Genomic DNA, 19,079 nt, shown 5'->3' on the forward strand with positions numbered 1-19,079 from the left:
CTGTTGTGATTTGAAACAAAAGCTATCTTTAGTTTTTCGAATGAAAATTGGAAGAGATATGAACAAATAAACGAAGGAAGATGAGTGATGAGTAGTGAATTCCTATTTACCAAGCTCTTCACCGTCCTGTAGGACAGGTGACCCTCTGCAGCCCACAACAAGTGCCTACTCTCCCAGGTCTCAGCCCACGCGGGAGCTCCTCTCAGCTGACGACCTCCTCGTCCAACGTTGGCCCGTCTCGGGGCCTCCTCCTCCTCAACAGCCTCCTCCTCATGGACCTCGTCCCCAGCAGCCATCATCGCAGCGGTGAAGGCCTGCTCCAAAGCCTCCTCGACAACAGCAGCGTCTATCTCCATGGGAGTCCTCCCAGAAGTAGAAGCCTCATCACCTGCAACATTAAAGCAAATTTAGGCCGCGTCACGTGACGACAAGCCTTGGTTAAGGGATTTTTCGAGCCTTCGGAAGCCCTGAAATCGCTTTTTCTCGCCATCTTTGGCCATATTCTCACAAACCCGATCGCTCATGTGGTAATTTGGGTTAAGTCAAGCCTAATTTGAAGCCTAGTCTTGGGTTCAAGTCGAAATTTCGGCAGCATTTCGTTATAACGACGATTATGCCCAAGAAAAGTGTCCTGAAAAAGTTGTCACAAACCAAAATTCCGAGATGGTAGGAAGTTTACCCATCATCCAAGGATCCCAAATATCAAGTTTCATCGCAAATGGGCAATCCTAAGGCTATTTTCGATGCAATTTACGGTTTTAGCTGTGAAACCGTCTCAAATTCACTCAAAGGCTCAAAACTCAACGAAAATTCGAAACAAATACATGGTTGTGTTCCTTATACTACCTATTATCCATTTCTAATGCCAATTTGACAAGGCAAATGCATTTGGGGGAAAAGCCCCAAATTTTCGATTAATTGGGTCATAAACCCTAATTTTTTCGATCCAAAATTGAATAAATACGGAAGATTAATGCAAGAATGAGACGCATACCTCTATTAGTCATGATTAATGCAAGCTTTTGGATCAAATCTTGGCGGAAATGGTTAAGATTTGAGAGAGAAAATGAGGAATTTGTGTTTCGAAACAAATGATCTTAAACCCTCTGTTTATCGTGTTTTTACGCAGAAAAAACGCTTTGGGGAATAGACGCAGCAGGTGCTGCGCCTATTCCAAGAGACGCAGCTCTTGCTGTGCCTCTTCCTGGTGTTCCCTCCATACGAGTTTTCAACAATTCGTTATGAGTTCGTTATTTATGGGCCCATCTTTGGTGCGCCTCTTCCCAAATGCTATTTTATTCTTTTGGTCCGTTTGACGATTATCTTTCGTTTCGGCCCGCATTTCTAAGCCAGCAACAGACTATTACACGTTATTTATTACTTCCAAGACCCACATTTGTCACAACGAGCAGATATTCCTTCACAGGTGTTTCGACACGCCTTCATTATATTTCCCCAACGAGAGTAAGCGAATAGACTTTCCCCCTCGAGACATAGAGATTAATTCCCGATTATGTTCCCCAACGAGAGTAAGCGGATAGACTTTCCCCCTCGAGACATGGAGATTAATTCCCGATTATGTTCCCCAACGAGAGTAAGCAGATAGACTTTCTCTCTCAAGACATGGAGATCAACATCAACCCCTATCTTTTCCGAAGTTTGTTCGAAGCTGAACACGAACAGATTTCTCCCAGCAGTTCCCGCCTGTGTCCTGCTACTCACAGTATTTCTTGTTTCCCCTCGGAGTGCGATAAAGATGTCGTACTCCACAGGTTCCCAAACCAGTAGAGTTCCTATACTCGAGCCTTATTTACCCTTTAGTTTAAACTTATATTCGGGCCTCCTTCCCGCCAATGCTTTCCTTTTAGGGCCCCATACCCTAACACCAATCCTTATATATCTTTTAGGTCTCACCCTTAGCTCCTATGCACCTCCGGAAGCATCTCGAGGAAGAAGTCTCAGGTATGATCTCTTCTTATGGCTGGCGAGCCTCCTTACGTAGTCTAATGGACTTTAAACGACCCTCCCCGATAGTCGACAGACTCTAAAATGTTCCCGACGACAGGTCCTTGGCTCAGACCCCTTGAGCCGCCTCGCGTCGCCATAGTCGTCAGGTTGTAATCTTCGATTGACCTGATGGCTATACTTTGACTTTCGCCTTGTCCAAGCCTCAGTCAAAGTGGGGGCTCTGTAGATACCTCATTTCTGCACCTCTCGCAAACCACCCGGTGATTATTGCGCCACATGTTTGCTACGCGGAACGATTTGTGACAGTTCGTAAGTTTATCGTCAAGTGATTGCTCAAATACTAATGTCTACCTCTTAGTTGTCATCTACGCGCCGATACGGTCGTTTTGACAGTAATTAGAGTACATTTGGAGTCCGAGCCTAAAACCGTCTTCATTTTCTGATAACCATTAAATCCCAAGTCAGAATGTTCTGGAATGTTCCGGATAATTCTATTCCATATTTTATAAATATTTCACAATCTTTATCCTTTGGTAAACAATTTCCCGTAATATTCACATAAGATATTAAGGAAAACCGAATTATTCCGTCCTTCTATAACTCAAACACAGAAATCTTTCTTCCGCAGGAGGAAACCCCTTGGGAATAGATGCAGCAGGTGCTGCGCCTCTTTCAAGAGACGCAGTGACTGCTGCACCTCTTCCCAGGTCCTTTTCTGCGTAATTTTCGTATCTTTTTCATATCTTTCCGAGATTCACTTCCAAAGACTCTCTGAAACCTTAATCTCTTCACGTGATTAGTATAAATAGGAGCCTTCGCTCCTCATATTCCTCACGCGAGTGTCCGCCCTTCTCTTCTCCCTTTGCATTCTAGACCTTTGTTCTTACTTTTTGGCGTCTACGTGCTTGAACATTCGACCACGTAAGCTCGGATCCTTCTGAGTACCAGCCTCGTTTGCACGACCGACCAATTTGACCAACTCCACATCAATCAACTTAATTAATCTAATCGTTTTCCTCTTACGAGGGCACTTTCGTCGTACATTCGAGTCGAGCATCACTAATCGATAACTTAGTTCTTCTCGTTTCGTCAAACATGTAAGTCTGAGGGGTGTAAATCCCTATTTTATTTATTCATTGTTCTTAGCTTTTTGTATCATCATTAATTTAAGGTTTATGTCGAAAATACTTATTAAAACCGATTTCTAAAACCATGCTTTAAACCTCTTTTTTACGGATTTCCAGAAGACAGACCGTCGAGAAAGGACGCAGCAACTGCTGCGCCTCTTCGAAGGAGCGCAGTCCCTGCTGCGCCTCTTCGTGAGGCTGCCGCAGTTCCTGCTTCTTTTCTTCTTCCTTCGTCCTCTGTAATTCGTTTGCCTTTGTTTACTTCGTTTGTTTTCGTTAATTCTTTGTTAAAATCACATATTAATTTCACATGTATTTATTGTTCATCATTCATACGTTTAATTCATCATTAAATCCGACTTAAATCCCTTATAATCTCATATTTGCGGGTTTTCGTCATTAAATTCAATCCAGGTTGTAGGGATTCGATTTGTTCATATCGGGTTTCTGGAATTCGATCCTTGATATATTTTCATCTGTCTATTGTCATATTCGTCATTAATTTGTCATATTTTGTTCACCCATGTCATTAATCGATCGTTCATGCATGTAATTAATCCGTTTGCATCCATCTCATCCATGTTTTATTGCTTTTATGACCTTCAATCACATGTAAATAACCTATTAATCATTTTCATCCGAGTAAATATCGTAATTAACCATTAAAATCACCAATTTACATTAACGATTTGCAGTTCCGGCTTCACAGCCAGAACTCACCCTTGGAACAGACGCAGCAACTGTTGCGCCTCTTCCAAAGGGTGCAGTCCTGCTGCGCCTGTTCCAGGTTGAGTTGTCTCTGAACTTCGTTGTTGCTTGACCTAGTTTAATTAGTCTACGTATAATTGACTATTATCCGTATTATCATCTACTAATCTGTTCGTTAATTCTTTCTTTTATTCTTTTTCTCAAAATTCATCCGTTTTAAAGATATTTTCGACATAAATCGCTAAACCCGATGTAATTATTGTATTTTTATTATAGTTTTCTATCATTGTATTATTTATCGCATTTGTATGTATCATTTGTATGTCTTCACATGTAATTGAGCATTAAATCCTACTTCGACCCAATTGTATGCTAAACTATGTGTCAACCGACTTAGTCTAATTCTCACATGCTAGGATTAAAACTTGGATGTTGCATTGCATGCATATAATCGACGATATATCGAGTATAAATAATTTTCCTAATCATTAGTAGAGGCCGCTATCGAGGCGGGCGGGATTAGGTGTTCGATCAAAAGAGCTTACTAATACGTACCCTCACCCCTTACTCCAGATCTCTGTGAACATCCGTGTTCATTGGCATCCACGAGAGTCATTCTAGACATAGAATGCCAAGGGTAACGATTGCTTAGTGTTCATGTCACTACTTTGTGTCTTGACATGGCACGAGGTGTTCGAACGGTTCCAATTTCCCATAAAAATTGGTGGCGACTCCAACAAAAATACAAACGCTTGTTCTCTTCCTCCCAAGCGCCCCCGTGGGCCCTCCGCTGTCCACAGTCTCCAATGTATATTTGTTTGAACAATTCTATTATTTCACTTCTACATATCGTCTTCGTTCTCCAATGAATCGTCCCTATGAAAAAAATAACTCAGTAATTAGTACGAATTAATCAACAAAATAATTATGTTTTATTTGAATTTTGACGTTTTTTCTAAACGTTAAATTGAACACCAATGTTTGACTTTGAGTATAAATGTGTAACAAATTCTTGCACAAATTACGATATATAGTACAAGACAAGTACGTCTTTTAAAAAAAATAGTTTGAATTACGAAGAAAAATATTTTAAATTTTTGTGTCAATTACGAAAACAAATATGAGACTATGAAATAAATTATCGTTATTTGAACAAAATTGATATCCATTGACATATTACACAAAATATGTGCTCTTTTATTTGAGATTATCTACTAATAAACAATACATTCATAACTTATGAGTTTATACCTTAACATTTTCTTTACCTTTGATTTGCCTCATTTTTTTTGCCTTTTGTATTTCTTCCCTCTTCAAATTACCCACATGATATTTTGCTTATCTGCAGTCACATACATTTTATGATACTTTAAAGTTTATATAATAAAAATAAATGATATTGAGCAAAGGGCAAAACATTAACATGGCAACAACTTGACGAACGAATAATAACATTGTCACTTGTAAATCATTTAAAAACCAAATGAAAAACATGAATTCATATATAAAGCAAACAATTCATAAAAACCAAAAACATAAAAAACTAAAATATACTTTGTAAGACTACACAACAACAACATACAAATATATGTTCTCATCATAATAAAATAAATAAATTAAACCATAAATATATAGCCCACAACTTAGAAACTGATGGGTAAATGAAAAATAGGTATTAAATAAATAAATGAAGTGAATATAAACTATTATAGGTATTATTATAACTTTTATAGCTATTATACAACCATAAATTCCAATATTTAAATTTATTTTTTATCTATTTTGTGTTATTGTTGAATAAGATAATTGAATGCCGAGAAACTCAAGAGGTGAATTAAATAAGAAAAAATGTTAATGAAAATGGTGGGGGTCAAGCAATATGAAGAGTTTTAATCAATTTATTAACATATTTTATTATAAAAATTAATTAAATAGGAAAAAGTATTAATTAATTTGGTGGGTGTTAAGTATTATGAAGAGTTTTAATCAATTTATTAACATGTTTTATTAAAAAAATGAATTAAATAGGAAAAAACACTTAATAAAAATGATGGTTGTTAAATAATATGAAAAAATTTAATTAATCTATTAACATGTTTTATTACAAAAAATTCAATTAAAATGTCAATTTTAATTATAAATTATGAAAATTTGATGTAAATTTGTAAGGGTTACATAAATTTTGGAAAATAATATATTTAAATTAATGTCATGTAATAAAAAGTTGATAATTCATGTCATATTTATTCGTCATGTCATGTGTAGTAAGTGATGTGGCTTTTTGTTAATGCTAGGTGGCATTGTATGCATGACATTTTAAGTTCCCCTTTTAATAATATTGTATAGATATAGATATGAAAATCTTTAATTAAATTTGGCAGAGTATTATAAGTGGAATTTACTTAAAAGATGTCACATATGTTTTAGATGTCTTAAGAAGATGCCATGTCACATTGTTCAAGCTAGCCTTTTTATATTGTTTATAGATTATAGATAGATATAACATGTCACCACATATCAGAGATTCATATTATCATTTTATATTACACACCATAATAGAAAAAGGAAAAATCCGACAAAAATGAAAGAGTATTCAAGCCAAAAGAAAGCGTCAACATTACCATTATTTTCTAATTTCATGTAATGTTATATATATGTGAGTATGTCACCCTCCTACAATTCGAAAACAAACACAAAATAATAACTAAATTAGATTCTAACTATTAATTCAAAACATAATAAGGATAAAAATCGAAACAACACATTTAGTTCTCTATGTATTTTTTACCTACCGACTTTTGTAATAAAAATGAAAATTAGGATTGGTGTGATATTTATATAAGATCATTTTTGTAATTAATTCTCCTATTAATTTCAACAATTTATTTGGAGGAAGAAGAAAAGTTTTTTAATGAAGAGAAGATTAAAAATTATCATAACATAATTACTAATAATGGTGATTAATGACATACTACCATTAAATAAAAGAAGTATATGTTACTATGATAGATTCATAACCAAAGTTGTAAGTGGAAAATAAAAAGTTTATATTAATTTATTTTTTGTGTTTGTTGTATTAATTTATTTAAGAATAATGATGATAATAATGACATTTTTGTTAGACATTTTAGTACATTTTATGCATATATAAAAGGGTTAATTTAGTAAATTTACATTGTATAGATTAGTGCCATATCACAATTAAATTTTTGCCATGTCATAATAAATTTTTGCCATGTGGCACTGTCTACGTGGCTTTAATTGGTCATTTTAGGGTAGCCTTTTAATAATATTTATAGATGACCTAAAACATTTTAAGACCAAAATGTATACATGCATCAAAACTTTTCCCGCCTAAATGAAATTTACTCTCTAATTGGGCTTCATTATGTAATATCTACAATTGGGCCATATTGTTTAATTTCACTTACCCTCTTATTCTAAGTTTCAAACCAAAGGTTATATTCTCTTTTCGGAAGTCCAACTTCACAAATTTTGAATGTGAATATTATCAAAGTATAAAAATTTGATAGCTGAAATTTAAATATATATACAGATTTGTTATGAAAAAAAAAATTATATAAAATGTTGTTTTTTTATAAAAACGACAAGTATTAAATTGTTGAAAATTCTTTTTTCTACTTAATACTATACATTATTAATAGTAAATTTTATAATTAAATTTCAATTGAAGTTAATACTACTACTAATTGTTAGTTTCTCTAATATGTCAATATAGAAAACCGCGCATTTGCGCGGGATCTATACTAGTTTATAATAATAGATCTAGTTGCATGCAATATGTAAATAAACGAAATAAGAAGAAAAACGGTTTTACCCTTACAAAATGGTGGACCGATTTATTTGGGCACAAGGTAGGACACCTTCCTTACCTTGTTCTTGTGCTTAATAACTTTAGGATGATCCTCCAAAAACTAAAGTTCCAAATTAGAAACTGTCCTCTTAGTTGCTCCCAAGACTTACCCTTAACACTAATATAATTACTAACTGGGTAAAATATATTAGTATCCTTAAAATATTAAATCTAATATTCAAGATGTTACTACTATAGTAATATATATATTTTTCTTAGATTTTTGAACAAATCTTGACCATAAAACTATTTTATGTAGAGAGAAGGAGGAGTTTGCATGAGTATTGAGTAAGTATAATAAGAGAACTTATTCTCTTATTAATGGGAGAGGGGTGGCCGGATTAATAAGCATGGGGAAGGAAATGGTTTTTCCTTTTTGTCTTACCAAAAACAATAGAGTAGGTTTAGTGGAGATAGGTGTAATGATTATGTTAACCTATTAAAATAATCAACTATACAACCCTAACCTACCCATAATAAAACCGGCTCCCTTAACATAAAATGGACTTCCATTTTATTTTTGTAATTTGTCAAATGTAATAGGTAGGTCATGTGACATGTAACATGTTATTAGATATTTTAATGCATATTTAACAAATTAAATATCATTTTAAATCAAATAAATTACATTTAACAAATTAACAAGTAATTCACAATTACATGTATATAAAATGGGTCACATTAAGTCTAGTTAATATAATCTACAATATTTTGCAATTATGATTAACTAATTACTCTTATCTCAAATATTTCATAAACATTAATCAATTTTAGTAATATAACATATTAATTACTAAATTGAATCTTATTTAGTCACATTACAATAAGATATATAACTCTCACTCATTGATAAAAACTTGTTCAATTTAAGGATTTAATTAATCTGTATCGACATACAATTAATTAACTTATCAGTTAAGGGAATTGTCCTATAGGTGTGACCTTAAGGGATCAACTGATCACCACCGTCAAACGACAGTAACATCAAACTCTAGTCAGCCAATCGTTACCGATTAATGTTGATTTGTTCACAATATATTGAATCATCTCTTGTGTATTCTTTTATATGAGATTTAAATATGTGATCGCATTATTGTTGAGGACACATACTCCAACAGGCTTGGACGGAATATGGACCATGGTTGAGGATAGACATGTGGGCTAAGCTAGGAGGAGGAGGAGTTGAGATAGAGGGAAGTCTAATTGGAAGGTGTTTGTTGTCGGGTTTAGAGCTGCCAAAAGAGGGGCACGGGTGGTGGTCACGGGCCGTTTTGGTAGAGGTTTGGGTGTGCTAAAGGAGGGATATTGGGCTGCTATTGGTGGGGGCTCGAACCTAGGTTGGACGGGGAAGGTAATGGGTCCTTGGATGCCTTGAGATTCGTGCCAAAATATGGCCCAAATCGCGTCAAAAATCACTTCACAAAACGCATTGAAAACGGGTTTAAAAACCGCTTTAAAAACTCGAAACTTCGAATTAAATAAAATGATAAATAAAAACCGTTACAAAAACTCATCCTTTGATTTTTTTTAACCAAAAATCAAAATCGAAAAATACTTTGATTTCTTAAACCAAAAATCAAAAATCCAAATTAAAACTTTCAAAAACAATTTATAACGATAAATGGGAAATAAAAGCTCGCAATTCGAATTAAATCCAAATAAAATACATTTATTTCAAATATCAACAAATCTTTAATAAATGAAATAAAAACTTTTATTTCATAAATTTCCAAACCAAAATGTAAAGAAACAAATAACCATTTATTTCAAAACATTCAAAATGTCAATTTAAATAACCATTTTAATTAACAGAAACCGTCGACGTAAACTTCTTGACATCCATGTGACATATCCGTATTACAAGCACATCATTTTGAGAATACACGTGTCCTATCATCATCGGATGGCTGGCGGGTTCTCTACAAATTCCATATCGACAGAAACGGGTATCTACAGAGCCCCCACTTTGACTGAGGCTTGGACAGGGCGAAAGTCAAAGTATACCCCAAGTCGTCCCTCTCGACCTGAGGATTTCGCGGGTCGTTTATAGTCCATTAGACTTGCGTACATAAGCTCGCCAGCCATAAGAAGAGATCATACCTGAAACATGGTTCTGGACGCCTCAACTTCTGCAAAACTCTTTTCATTTCGAATCAAAGTTGGGTTGAGCCTCGTTCAAGGAGGCCTACGTATCCGTTTGTGACGGAATCAAACCCGCAACGTAGTTCGGCAAACATGGCCTCGGCGCTCCGCAACTCTTGGCCCAAAACGGAGCTTTCTAAAAAGATGTTGCTGTTATACATTGAAGATACATCTCCCATACTATTGGTGCTCAAACCCGAGCAACGTTTATCGAATCGAATATCAATAAATTGTATCTCTGCCGGGGTAAATTTCCATTTGTGCTCCGCTCTGAAGAGATTTCTTTGCATCCGTTACGATCCGCTGTGGATCACCTTGCTTGGCGGAGAACTCTCCTGTTCAAAAATGGTCTCTAAAGCTAACGGCTTCAGAGCCCCCAGTTGCAATGGGTTCTAAAGTCCCCGACTTTAGAGCCCCAGTTAGAGCATACATGCATATATCATAAATAACATGTAATTCCCGCGACATTTCGAAAACTTTAAAATCATGGATAGGCCTTCGGCCCGAAACATAAACATTTGAAATCATGGATGGGCTTTCGACCCGAAACGTAAACTTTGAAAAGAAATGGGTTACCCACCCGATCTTTGCACCTTTTTAAATGGGTTAACTAACCCGTAAACATTTGAGACGGATCTTCTTCGAAGTCCAACATTTCGAAAACAATTTTGAAAAAAGTTTTTTGAAATTTGAGTTTTTCACATTTTGGATTGGATTGGCCGACATGACTTGAGTTTCTGACCCGTAAACAAAACCAGGATAGGGCATAGCCCGCTACCTCCAAAAATAAAATCCGTAAGTGTGTACGAGTTTTAATTCAAACATCGACTCGTTAGGGGGTAAAAACAGCCACTCGTCTCAAAAAATGCAAATCACTGAAGAAACATTCGAATACTGAAGCGGGAATCAACTAAAAGAAATGACCAATGGGACGCGGCCCTAGCCGTGCAAGGCTTTCCAAAAGCCAACCAAGGAGCTTTCCTAATTCTGATATGGAAAAATTTCCTAATTTCAATTGGAATACCTCCCTTATTTTTCCTATATAAGGGGATTAGGGTTGAGAGAAAATCATATCTCTCAATTCTCTTCCTTTCTCTACTCATCTCAAAGTCATGAGTCCTCTATACGGAGTCATGAAGGCATGGGCCGAACAATTCAAAAAGCTAGAAACATAAGTCCTAACTCACGCCGGTATTCAACAAATTCTTCCACTGAAGCAAATCACGCCCCGAATTGCTTTTCTAGATGAGTGCCTTAAGATGTTGGATTCCGCCCACCATGTCTTTGCATTTACGGAAGGAGAAATCTGTCCACTTTCCGAAGAATTCACCATCCTAGGAGGATGGCAAATCACACAAGAGCCCGCAGTTCCCGACTTTCAGCAGAATTGGGCAAGAAAATATTACGCATACTTGGGCTTATCGCTGGAAGAAGTCCATAGCATTATTGATGGAGAACGAGTGAACCTACTTGTCCTAGTGCACCGGTTTCGAACTGCCTATAATCCAGCCATTCTGACCATGTACCACTGGCGTGCCTTCGGGCTCATTCTGTTACATCTCTAGTGCTTCGAGGATAGAAATAAGGTCCCGTCTTGTCGGGGTGATGCTAGACTCTTTCAAATCGTAGAACAAATGGAGGCCCATTCAAAACCCGCTTAGATCATTTTGGCTGAGACTATTCGAGGGTTAGATGCTCAAAAAGCCGACCCTACTGCTGCTTACACTGGATCGACCCGTCTTCTGCAAGTATTCACTTCTTTCTTTTCTTTTTCTTTTTTTCTTTTTTTTTCGTTTTCTCTTTCTTTCTTTTTTTCTTCTCCGCCTCCTTTCTTTTCAGCGGGCTTTTATTCATTTTTCTGCACTAACCTATCTTTCGTTGCCAGGTGTGTGATATCGTCCTAATTTAGGATGATTTAGCCCCGTCCTATTACCTTATTCCAATTTGATTTTGCGTGCTTAATTCTCTAATAAGCTCATTTTAATTACTAATTCATAATAATTAGTCGTCTTAGTTTTATTTAATAATTAGTCGGGTTTTTATATCATATTAGTGTTATTACTATTATTTAATTAAATATAATGCGTACGTGAGACAGAATTCAAAGAGGCGGGTCAAAGACGAGTAAATAGACAAGAGAATGAAGCTTTAAAATCAATCCTTGACTTTGATAGCTTCTACATCCGAGCTCATACGCACGCATCATCTTCACCAATTTGAACTCGGTTTCGAAACCCAACATTTACCTCTCATACACACCATCATTCCTGCCTGCATCACCTTCTTCAACCTGCTGCTTCTTGCTTCAACATCACCCACCATAGCTCACCTTCATTTAAACCATCTCCTCAGCTCACTCGAACCCGACATCCCTCAACAAACAACCACCAACTTCAATTCCACTACAGACCACCATTCTCGCTACCTTTCACCATCACAACACCAGCTCAGCCTCCAATCACACCAACGGCAGCAACAACTCAATCCTACCTTGCCTCAATCCGAGTTCTGCCACCACCGTGCTCCGAAACTGAGTCACACCAGCAGCGACGGGGCATCAATTCACATCAATTCAATCAGCCGTCATCGTCCTTCAAAGCAGCCACCAAACCCGTCACCTGAACTCTGTCCAAGCACAACCATGGCACGAGCATCACCACGGAAAGACAACATAAAAATGAAGCACAAACGAACTTCCAGACGGCCATATCATCGGCGGCCGGCTACCCGGCTCCCAACGCACAACAAACACCAAATTGTTCTCCCAGACGGTCCACCGTCTGCCACCCCCTCAACCGGCTCACACACCCATCAATTCTTCCTTTCATTTCCAGGAGATCCTCAGCCAATGCCATCATCGGCGGCTGGTGGGCCGGCTCCCGCACCCGTGCTGCGTTTTGATTTCTTTTCTTTTTTCTTTGTTAGATTTGTTCAAGCCTTTTAATCCCCTCCCCCTTTTTTGTGTATTCAGTCGTGTATTAGAAACTTGGAAGGGTATGAGAGGAGACCGTGCGTCTTATTAATATTATTAATATTAGGGTAAATTGATAACTTATACCTTCTATAATGTCATTTTTCAAATTTTATATCTAAGATAACCTTTTTTCAAAACTTATACCTAATTTCCCAATTTCTTCCAACTCTAATACCAAGTTGCATTTCCGGCGAAAAAAATGACAAAGTGACCATTTTACCCTTTCTTTTTAACCCATATTACCCTCATTCCCCATAATTCAAAACCACAAATAATTTATCCGACCACCTTAACCCATGAACATTCAGCACCACAACCCTTACCGGCGACCTCCCTGCCACTCTGTCACAAGCGACCTCCCTCTGCTTCTCGCCACTAATCCAAAATCGATCCAGATTTGCGGTTTTGCTTCATGCCCTCATTGCCGCCTCCGAGCAATACCAAACTCCCCTGCACCTTTCAGCCAATCAATTACCATTTGAAACGCAGCCACCAGAACATATGCACCCTCACCAACGCCCTTATTTCATCGTCATTAACTGAATCGAGGTTTGTGGTGGTGGGTTTCATGGTGAGTTTGTGAATGGTGAGTAAGATCTCGAAGTGTTGTGCGTGCTTCTAGTGGTGTTCGAGTTGGGAAATTGTTGCGGTGGTGGGTAGTGGAGTTAGTGTTGGGTGGTGGGTCAACTCTAGAGGTGGGTGAGCGGTGTTGGTGATGGTGTTAGGGGATGTCGGTGGTGGTGCTAGGTAGTAATAGGCGTGTTGGGTGATGTTGATGGCGATGTTAGATTCAGACAGTATAGGGCAGCGGTGGTGGTCTTAGATGGAGGCGGTGTAGGGTGGTGATGGCATTGGGCGAGGATATGGTGTTGGTGTTTGGGGTGTTGGTGGGGTGTTGAAGGTTGAAAACTTGAAACAATAATTTGGTGAAGTTGATTAGGGGTAAATTTCGCAAACACCACAAGATTTTATCATTAAAACTTGATTTTAGCCGGAATCCAGACATTTTTCTTGCTGGAAGTGAAATTCGGTATCAAGTATGAAGGAAAATTGCAAGCTAGGTATAAGTCTTAAAGAAAAATTATCTTAGGTATAAAGTTTAAAAAGTGTTGTTATAGTAGGTATAAGTCATCAATTTACCCATATTATTATTATTATTATTATTATTATTATTATTATTATTATTATTATTATTATTATTATTATTATTATTATTATTATTATTATTATTATTATTATTATTATTATTATTATTATTATTATTATTATTATTATTATTATTATTATTATTATTATTATTATTATTATTATTATTATTATTATTATTATTATTATTATTATTATTATTATTATTATTATTATTATTATTATTATTATTATTATTATTATTATTATTATTATTATTATTATTATTATTATTATTATTATTATTATTATTATTATTATTATTATTATTATTATTATTATTATTATTATTATTATTATTATTATTATTATTATTATTATTATTATTATTATTATTATTATTATTATTATTATTATTATTATTATTATTATTATTATTATTATTATTATTATTATTATTATTATTATTATTATTATTATTATTATTATTATTATTATTATTATTATTATTATTATTATTATTATTATTATTATTATTATTATTATTATTATTATTATTATTATTATTATTATTATTATTATTATTATTATTATTATTATTATTATTATTATTATTATTATTATTATTATTATTATTATTATTATTATTATTATTATTATTATTATTATTATTATTATTATTATTATTATTATTATTATTATTATTATTATTATTATTATTATTATTATTATTACTATTATTACTATTATTACTATTATTACTATTATTATTATTATTATTATTATTATTATTATTATTATTATTATTATTATTATTATTATTATTATTATTATTATTATTATTATTCATATTCTTATTCATATTCTTATTCTTATTCTTATTCTTATTCTTATTCTTATTCTTCTTATTATTCTTCTTCTTATTATTATTATTATTATTATTATTATTATTATTATTATTATTATTATTATTATTATTATTATTATTATTATTATTATTATTATTATTATTATTATTATTATTATTATTATTATTATTATTATTATTATTCATATTATTATTCATATTATTATTCTTATTCTTATTCTTATTCATATTCTTATTCTTATTCTTATTTTTATTCTTATTCTTATTCTTATTATTATTCTTATTATTATTATTATTATTATTATTATTATTATTCTTATTATTATTATTATTATTATTATTATTATTATTATTAGGGTAGAGTTCCGGTGAGAACGAGGCTTATCGTGAGAACCGTGAGAACAGCTCTCAACCGTCCATCAAATAACTGACGGCTGAGATTAGACGCGCGCTTCTGTTAGAGTTTCGCGGAAAACAAAAAATAAGACTGTACATGTGAGCAATATCAAGCCTACATAACAAAATCATACCACACGAAACAAAATTAATCGATTTCATCATTAATCCTTCCTTAATTTGTAAATTTTTGTTTTTCGACATCAAATTTAGTGATCTAAAATCGGTTATTCATCAACAATTGCTGTGTTCGAAGTGCAAATCAGAGTCAATTTGTTCAAAGTTTTGCATTCATCAGCTATTCAGTTATTTCAAGATCAAAACTTTGTAAGGAAAATCGGAATTGATTTCGTCATTCATCTGGAATTATTGTTTTCTACAGTCAATATTGAGGTATGTTCATTCAATGTTATTTAATTCCTTTCTAAATCGTTGGTGAATTGATTTTATGATGATGTTAAAGTTGAATTTAATCAAATTCAACTTAATTTCGGATTTGATTAAATTTAGTTAAGTAGATTTAATGTCCAGAACCACAAAAACATTAATTTTATAATGAAAAGTGTTAAATTAAGGTTTATAGTTTGTTTATTTGATTTTAGGAGGATGATAAATGCAAATGTACTTTGTGGTGAGATAAAATGTAAAAATAATGAGAAAGGAAAGGTGTGCAATTTGAAGTAACTGAAAAGTAATTTTGCATGTAAAAATAATGTGTTGTGTTGTGCTTTACACGTTTCATAAGGAAATGTCCAATCAGTCTTAGTGAAATGTGCATTATATAATAAGGATGTGCAAGTAATTATTACCTTTTGCAAGTGGTCTTGCAACTGTTCACAATAAGTCAAAATAAGTCAAATGACGGTTTATAACTTGCTTATGTGGTGAAAAGACACAACTATTCACATTAATTTGAATATTACTTCTAAATGTACATTATATTAATTATAAAAAAACATGTTCCATCAAATAAATTGTCCACTATCTATATTCATAATTTGCATTTTCTGATAATTAGGTGCAACTAAAATATCATTAAGCACTGTTTGGAAAATGTACATTATATTATATTTAAAGGTACATTAAATTATTTAAAAAAGAACATGGAACATTATTTGGAAAATAAATGTGCTTTCAGTTTAATTCAAATGTCCATTACGTATTTTCATAGTGTGCATATACTGTTTTATGCAAGAGATTTAAGTAACATAGTTAGAACTTCACCCAATTTATTAATTACCATGATTATGTTTGTGGCAGTTGAAAAGACACAACTGTTCACATAATTTAATCTCTTATACTCAATTAATCCACTATATAAACCAAAGAGTATACAACCACTTTTCCATCCTACCTTCATTTCTAAAACCTTTTCCAATAACCAAAACTTTTAATCTCTCCAGAAAACTACTTAATTTTCTTAAAAAAAAAACAATGTCTTACTCAAAATGCACAATAGTTCCCTACAAGAATGTTGCTCACAAACAAAATTTCGTGGAGCATTATCGGTAATGGAAAGTAAGCCAGTTTTCTTTAAACTGGTTTGATGGAGATGACATTCCTGTGGAGATGGATGTACCATCTCACAGTCGTCCTTTACATCATTTCCTTACTACTGCGGCATTGCTCCGGATTTTTTTTGAGCGACTTGGGAGGGAAGAAAAGAAAAACATGGCCATGGTGTGCAAGGGCTGGTCAAAAGGTTCTTTATAGGGACCGAGCCAAGGGTAATGGATAGGGATTATTACCGAGACGCGGTTCGGGCAAATGAAATGGTATAATCACTGTCACAAAGGATGATCGGCTCCTTGAAAGATTCTGCCTTTGCACGACTATGTCTAGTCGTGCAGAAATAATTAGACATCATAAACAACAAGCACGACAATTTAAAAACCAAAGAGAAGAATATGAAATTGAGGAGCAGTCTGGTGATGAGGGTTATTATGACTCGATTTGTTAGATTAGTTTAGAAATATATTAAGTTAGTTTTCTAGTTTATTGTTATTTTGTATTATCCTGTTTTTTTTTTTTTTTTTTTTTTTTTTTTTTTTCAGTATAAGCCTTAGTAGGCTTAATCATTTTGAAAGCCTTAAATGGCTTTTGTAAATATTTTTCTAATATTAATGAAATAGTATTATGTCTATTTGTTTGTTTACTGTCATTAACATTCAATACATTTTATATATGCTATATCAAAATGGACAATAATATTTCCTATGAACATTAGCAATAAAATAAATGTTCCTTTAAAGGCATAATAATGGACATTTGCAGGAATACATTATATATGAACCTTTATTTGTACGAAATAAATTACCAATCTTTATAGAGCCTATTAGAATTGGATTACTGCATTATTGATGCAATAATATTCAATATACTTACTTACTTAACTACTGTTGAAGCAGACAATGAGTACAAGTGATGCAACTACGTCTTCTTCTACAAATAACAGTTTTAAAATACCAAGAACAAGAATTGAAACATTAAATGCACTCTAGTACATTCCATTCTGTCCAGAGGAAAAGAAACCTAAAGTAGGACAAGTATTCAAAACGCTAGAATCAGCAGAGTTATTCTACAAAGAATATTGTACAATCTGTGGGTTTACGCCAAGACTTGCAACAACAAAAAGGATTAAAGGCAATGAGTTACCAAACAGTTTTGCATTAAGGAATGTTGTCTGCAATAGGCAAGGTGTAAAGGAAAGTAGGAAAAGGAAGAGGACTGATACTGATACTGATACTGCTGAGAATGATGCAGAATCTGATGTGACAGACGTAAGCCGTGTGAGGCCGATTACAAGAACTGACTGTCGTGCATTAGTGCAGTTTAAATACCAAGCAAATGGAACTTATATTGTTACCAGATTCGATGAAGCGCATAACCATGACAGAGGTACAGAAGCAATTTGTCACAAAGGTAAAGGTGCTAAAACTAGGTGGTGTGAAAGCCTATAGAGGTTGGAAGGAGCTGTGTGGAGGTTATAACAACATTGGTGCTACTGAGGTTGATTTCAAAAACTTTGTCAGGGACATAAAAACCTGCATTGGTAATTTTGATGCGCAAATGTTTGTTGAAAATCTTATTGGGAGAAAAGACACATGTAGTTCATTTTACTTTGATTTTATAGTAGATGAAAACAAGTGCCACATTTGGAGTGTTTTGGGCGGATCCGATCCGCATAAAGAACTACATCTTTGTTCGGTGAGGTGTTATCAGCAGATGCTACATATGGAACAAACAAGTACGCTATGGTGTTTGTGCCTTTCACAGGAGTTGATCACCACAAAAGGTGCATAACCTTTGGAGCTGGGTTGATAGGTGATGAAAGTATTGAGTGTTACACATGGTTGTTCAAGACATTTTTTGAAGCAATGGGTGGGTGCCAGCCGAGAATTATAATTTCTGATCAGGACAAATCAATGAAGTCGGTAGTCCCGGAAGTGTTTAAGGAGTCAACACACAGACTGTGCATGTGGCACATAATGAAGAAACTAAGAGAAAAAGTCAGTTATCAACTGTTTCAAGATGAGGATTTTAAGACCAGGCTCAATAGGTGTGTTTGGAACAACCAACTTGAGCCTGATGAATTCGAAGAACAATGGGGGAAGATAATGACTGATTATCAACTTGTAGAACACGAGTGGTTTTCAAATTTGTACGATATCAGGGAACAGTAGATCCCTACCTATTTTAAAGATGTTTCCATGTCTGGCTTGATGAGGGTTACTTCTAGGTCTGAGAGTGAAAACAGTTTCTTTGGAAGGTTCCTCACACCTCATTTGACCCTTGTTGAGTTTTGGGTGTGCTATGAGAGTGCCTTGGAAGCACAAAGACACAAGCAGTCCAAGTTGAACAGTGACAACAAACACTCTGAAATCCCACGGAAAACAA

The 19,079-nt window shown here is 34.2% G+C and overlaps 1 protein-coding gene across 1 annotated transcript; it reads left to right on the forward strand.

Annotated features, from left to right (window-relative positions):
* The first annotated feature begins 16,693 nt into the window (after positions 1 to 16,693).
* LOC141619082 (protein FAR1-RELATED SEQUENCE 5-like) lies at positions 16,694 to 18,865 on the forward strand. Its single transcript, XM_074436114.1, has 4 exons — positions 16,694 to 16,700; positions 17,703 to 17,969; positions 18,052 to 18,288; positions 18,408 to 18,865. The coding sequence occupies exons 1-4, from the start codon at positions 16,694 to 16,696 to the stop codon at positions 18,863 to 18,865; spliced, it is 969 nt and encodes a 322-aa protein (XP_074292215.1).
* The last annotated feature ends 214 nt before the right edge of the window (positions 18,866 to 19,079 follow it).

The sequence above is a fragment of the Silene latifolia genome, chromosome X (genome assembly GCF_048544455.1).
Source record: "Silene latifolia isolate original U9 population chromosome X, ASM4854445v1, whole genome shotgun sequence".
NCBI lineage: Eukaryota > Viridiplantae > Streptophyta > Magnoliopsida > Caryophyllales > Caryophyllaceae > Silene > Silene latifolia.

Bases quoted from the DNA above. Each gene is read 5' to 3' on its own strand.
- LOC141619082 (XM_074436114.1), top strand. The intron at 17,970-18,051 runs GTGTGAGGCCGA...TATTGTTACCAG, and splicing joins TGATGTGACAGACGTAAGCC to ATTCGATGAAGCGCATAACC. The intron at 18,289-18,407 runs GTAGTTCATTTT...TGTTATCAGCAG, and splicing joins TATTGGGAGAAAAGACACAT to ATGCTACATATGGAACAAAC.